Source organism: Cupressus sempervirens, chromosome 6, assembly GCF_028749045.1.
Source record: "Cupressus sempervirens isolate cs-2001-9-10 chromosome 6, ASM2874904v1, whole genome shotgun sequence".
In the NCBI taxonomy this organism is placed as follows: domain Eukaryota; kingdom Viridiplantae; phylum Streptophyta; class Pinopsida; order Cupressales; family Cupressaceae; genus Cupressus; species Cupressus sempervirens.
In genome coordinates, this window is record NC_143123.1 from 698,748,464 (window position 1) to 698,754,514 (window position 6,051).

At 32.0% G+C, this 6,051-nt stretch overlaps 1 protein-coding gene across 1 annotated transcript; it reads right to left on the reverse strand.

The window, feature by feature from the left end:
* Positions 1 to 218: 218 nt before the first annotated feature.
* LOC149554144 (G-type lectin S-receptor-like serine/threonine-protein kinase At2g19130) lies at positions 219 to 1,042 on the reverse strand. The gene is made up of 3 exons (XM_089790440.1): positions 1,026 to 1,042; positions 486 to 858; positions 219 to 410 (listed from the first exon to the last, which is right to left on the reverse strand). Exons 1-3 carry the CDS (start codon positions 1,040 to 1,042, stop codon positions 219 to 221), a joined length of 582 nt encoding a protein of 193 aa, XP_089646566.1.
* Between the last annotated feature and the right edge of the window lie 5,009 nt (positions 1,043 to 6,051).

The window sequence follows — 6,051 nt, forward strand, 5'->3', positions numbered from 1 at the left end:
CTTTGTACACCATGCCAAATGCTCCGCTCCCCAGCTTTGTCCTGAAATTCCTAGTTGCAATCTTCAACTCAATGTAGCTAAACATTCTTAGAAGAGAAATCGAGGAATCTGCATGACTCTCCATCGATCGTAGCGTCTGCAGAGGCAGCTACTCGAATAAAAATATTTGCATTGGTTTTTGATGGAAGAGAGGTACGCAAGTTCAAAATATCGCTTGACTAGATTTGGCAGGGCCCTGAAGGCGGACTGAAAGAAAATGCAGTGCAAGAGCAGTTGAGGAGGCAGGCTTTCTGGCAATCTATCTTCGTCTTTGCAGGGTGTGACGATGCAGATTCAGCAGTAGCCAAACTATTGCTCGGATCTCGTAATCCGTAGGTGCTTCCATTTTTGGCATGGCAGTTTAAGGGGCTCTGTCGAACACAGCCACTCGATCACGACTCTCGCGAATCCCAAGCGCGAGTGTCTTTTGGGGTGAATCCTTGTACGCAACTGCAGAACTGAAGATTGTTGGAGTTGCAGATTCTGTAGGCGCCGCAGAGACCATATATGGAACAGGGTTCTGCTGGTCGAGACCAGAACATATTCCATTTACCGTCATCAAGCAGATCATATGCTTGCATTCCTGCAGACTTTGTTAGGACGAAACGTGAGAGCATATTCTTGGTACCTTTCAATGTATACTTGACAGAACAGCCAGAGTGAGTGCTTTCAACGCCGACATTGTAGAAGTAGACTTGGTTTATCATCCATGGGATTTCACTGAAAGACTTGCCGTCCCAAGTTCCATATTTCTCCGTTTGTTTGGTTCCAGATGGGTCTGCTTCACAAGAGAAAATCCCAGGAGCAGGATCTGCTGGGCTTTTCCAATAGACGAGATTTTGCTAGCCACCGAAGCTCATCCCTAGCAACAAGGTGTCGACGGGATAGTCAAAACTCTGCCAAACAGCTTCAGATTTGTTGGCATCACTAAACATCACAAAATTACCAGAATCTAGTAAAATAGCCTTTTGGTCACATTGGCAGACCAAAGAGATGCACCCATTGCGTCAAGAGAAATTGGCTAAGTTCAATTGCATGTCAATGAGGACTTTACATCTAAAAATTAAGTCCCCAATCTACACCATGTTAGATTCACTATATCTCCCTTTGAATCTTTGAATAGATTTTGTACACACATTTCTTTTACATTCTTTTCGGCTCGAATGCAAATTTAATTGATCAAAGCAGTAGTAGATGGATAATTGGGTATTGCAGAAAGTCTATTTTTTGAGTATTTTCCGTTGACCTTGTGATTAGCATTATACGTGGTAAACCTTTAAGAGTGCCCTATATGTGGGATAGAGGGTAAAATAGATTTACTCTATTTTCTAAAGTTGTTTGTTTACCATTGGCCATGTGGAGGGATAAATTTATAGTCATTTATAGAAAAGTCACATTTATTTATTTATTTCTACTATTTTTTTTTTCTTTTTTTTTTAAAATTATTTCTATTTCTATGTATTTCATTTTAAATACTATAGTGTGATACTATTGGGATTTAACTATATCATTTTGTATGGCATGACTAGACCCAATCCAAAAGGTGTATGTGCCTCTATTCCTTGTTAACATTATATACTTTTGTGTATAAACATTTGATGTAAGTGGAAATCTTGACATTCATTCTTTTGTTTCAACTCTTAGGCATCCAACCGCATGTTACATGATACCACTTTGATCTGCCTAAATCTTTGGAGGATGCTTATGTGGGCAAAATTTTATTGGAATTTTTATTTACGAACTCCAAGTAATTTAATTGGTTTCTTTATTTATTGAATATTTGCATCATTCATAGTGTCTTCATTTTATAAAGCATATGTATTAATATTCTATTCATTTTTATAAAAAAAAAAAGAACTTACTCACTTTTTTTTATCTTATGATTTTATCAAAAATTTAATTATTTTCAATTATGAGAAGCTTAATTTTGATTAAAATATTACTTGAACACTTGACAAATTTCAAAATCTATTTATTCATTAGGTGGGACTCCAGCTCTACAGAGCTCTTGTTGAATATGGCATATAGCTACTAGCATATTTGAAAAATATGAGGTAAAATATTTAATGAGATTTATTTCAAAAGAGTGGTGGACCTTGACAAGAAGTTTGAAACAAGCAAATAATTCCATTGAAATTAAAATTAGTCATGGTATTTCAGTGTGAAATAAGTAAACTAGTCTTACACATAACACACTAAGCTTTGACTTAGCATGTTCTCAATTGTAGACCCCTCTTTTATTTTCTCTTTATGTTAAATTCCCAACTTTCTATTAAAATATTTGTCCAAAGTACTATTTGTTTATTTTCTAACATGCATACCTTGTGAGCCGATAGGCTATTATAGTTCAGACATTCACCAATTTGGTGATGTCTAATACCAAAAATGTTTTGGAGGCAACAAAAAAAGGTGACGACAATAGAGCAAGGAAATGGTGGTTCTTGAAAGTCCTGCTTGATGACTATCATATTGTCAACATTTATTATGTTGGTGTCTTAATAGTTTACAAAAAGTTCTAGGGTGACTTACGGGAGTTGGCAATAGGGTGGAGATGGCCTTGGTTGTAATAGTGAGTTGATCTTCTAAGATTAATCCAAGAAACAAATTCTAATTATATAAGAATACATTGGCCCCTGATGGTTTTAACAGGACAAAGTGGACCAAGAATCTCGTGCAAGCTTCTATCTAAATGTGAAATCCTTTGTTGACTACTAGATATGTAAAATAAAATACTACATTAAAAAATTGTTCCCTAAATTGGAAATATATAAGTGGAAGAAACAAGTGCCCTCCCATGATGCCAAGGGTGAGAGTTAGGCTGAGCATGAGCAGTCCCATTCTATTTTTTATGTTTGATGAAATAACAAATGAATGCACTTATTTAGGAGCTACAAATTCCGTATTTGTGTGTCTTTGAACAATGCAACTTTCCTTCTGATCATTCTCAGACCCTATAATTTTTTTCTTTCAACTCCAACAATAGGCCACCCCTTGGCCATATAGAATCTCAATTTTATTATCTACTCTTCTACGATTGTTTGTCACTTATTTATCAACAAAATATACATCATAAACATCATCTTTATCAACTATTTTGTATGCTCGGTGTTCTTGTCATGATTGTAGAATGATCTTTTCAATTTTGACAAAGGTGAACCGTCATCTCAAGAGAAATTATTTAACTAAGATTTTTTTGTAGATTTTATAATAGTTCAGTTTGATCAAGCACATGCCTGTTGCCCTTTTCTTCTTTAAACTTTTATTTCATTTTTTTACTTTAATATTGTTACTTTTGAAATAAGTGACTTCTTTTGTATTTAATATTCTAGTTTGTATTCTTTATATATTTTTTCATCATTATTTATAACTCTTTTACAAAAAATAATAGCCAATCAAAAATATTTATCACATTTATTTTTTTAAAATCTTTTTATCAATGTTAAGTTAAATAATTACGAAAAATTAAAATTAATACTGAAAAAAATATACATAATATCCACTAAAAAATAACTATTAATTTGATAGAATATTAATTAATGATATCTAAAAAAATATAGACCTTGGCATAATAAACACCCTTAGTTTAGATAGATTTTTGTCAATTATTTAAATTCTATTTATTTACTAAAACTTTTAGCTATTACATTTAAGTAAATAAAACTAATTCTTACCTAAATACAACTTAACATAAAAAAAATAAAATTTATTAGATACTTTAAGTATATTTCTTCAAAAATTATTTAACATTTATTATTATATTAATAAAAGATAAATATAATAAAAAAATATTTTGAAAACACTAAATTGATTATTTACTAAAATATTAAAGTGATTATTAAATACTTTATTTCTATTAGAATAAGTCATATTATTATTTATAAATAATAATTTCCTATAATTTTATCATTAGATTAAAAATAGCTTTATCCAAAACATATATTTAATTCAAATAACACTTAATTTATAATCCTTTGTCAAGTAACACACGTAGACTTCTTATTTATTTTAATAAAATAAATAAAGTCATCTTTCCATCTATAATATAATGACTCGGTGTACAATTTAAATAGGACAAAAACAAACAACTCAATGGTAAAGGTATTCAAAAAAAAAAAAGCAGAAATAAGGAAAGAGAAGCACATGAAAAATGCAATTATGAGTAACACAAGAATAGATTTGTAAACCCTAATGAACCTCATATATTATTAATAAAGATTCTCAAAGCATTCATAAGGATAATTATTAGATTACTTTAAAATATTGATTGAGGGGATTTATTTAATATATCATTCAACAATACAAATAAAATATAGTATTTCAAATAGATCAAATATCAAGTTACAATATCACTGTTTTCTCCTTGGTCAGAATCTATAAAGGCCACTTCCAATATAATACCTAATCTTGTCAAAGATCCCAAGTTACATTGATCTACCTAGAAAGGATGGCCCACAAATTGGAAAAAAAAAGGAAAAAGCATAGAAAGAGAATCATTGCCTAACCAAATTTCAATACCTCATGTCATCAATAGTTTCACACACTTTATTAAGCTTGTCAAAGGCTCATTAGGATTTACACACCTATATTGTATTTGATATCAAATTTCCCTTCTCCTATGTGCTTAGCAGCCATTACTACCAACTTGTTGATAAATAAAACCTATTGGCTCCTCCTCATCACATGCATATAAGCATGTAACTACTAGTACAATTTATATAACAAATGATGAACCTTGAAAAAAATATCCTTGCATATAGTTTAAGAATTGGTGGTGTAAGTATTTAGATACTTTAACACTCAACTATGAATCCCTCATCTTGTGCATATTAGATAAGGCCCATGCTTGTCTTTGTATTTTAACTCCTTGTTGCTTGTCTCCATGACTTAAGGTGAGGTCTCATTGATGGCCACTTCCTAAAAAATAGAGTTCGAGATTATGGATTTTGTTTAGGAATATTTCAAAGTTGTTGGTCCCAGCAATCTTGTAGTCAATTTCGGATTAAAAGTTTAATCTCTAAAATTGAAAAAAGTTGGTCCTCTCATTAATACATATCTATGTCGTGCAACAATAAAACCAAGTTAAAAAAATTAGTTTCCTTCTAATTTTATTTTTACTGAAAATTTGAACATAAATGGTTACTAAATGGCAAATAACAATCTGAGACAAATTTTTTTCCCATCTCATTTTCATCCGCTTACTGAAAAATAAGAACTCCTAAATACAATTTAGGAAAAGATTTCAAATATTCACATAACAAAAATAAATCTTCACTTTATCTCTTCTTCCTTGAAAGTAGAAGTTTAAACCTCCTACATATCTCCAACATACCTATGATAGTATAATTAAACTTTTCATACTATTACAATTGACTTATACATTTACATTAAAATTTGGCTTGGCTATATTTTTTAGAACCGTTTTCCATGAAACACGAGAAACAAATTTTACTTTGTGGACTACGACACCTGACTTATCCACACGTAGACTTGTATGACTGGCTTAGCCACGGAGCAGCTTGACTACGACGACTGACTTAATCCCGGGGAGCTGCTTCTGGGACGACTGCTTTACTGGACTTGTTTGCCCAAAAATGTTTCTCCAAACCCTTTCCCACCTAACTATGAACCAACATAGTTGTTTCCCGGCCACAAAATTTAAAGCATTACTTTCAGATTATTAAATGTGAGAGTGTAGTGCATTCCTAGCTCTTTGGTATGAATCTGCAGCTCACAAGTTTGGAAAATTGGGGAGTTAATTTCTAAATCCAAGGCCTCTTTGAAGTGGCATTTATCTTTGACGAAAATATCCACCTTAGCATTTATTTTTAAGTACATTTTAAGGCTTGAGGAGGTTCATTCCATAACTAACGATGGGTGAAATCAGGGAAAAAGTTATGCTTAAGCCTGTTATGCTGCTCAAATTTCTGTAAAAATGTCCACTTTCAGATTTATTAATAATAGGTGAAGCTGTGAAGCTTTTGGCACTATTTCTGGCATACCCGATTTGGGGTT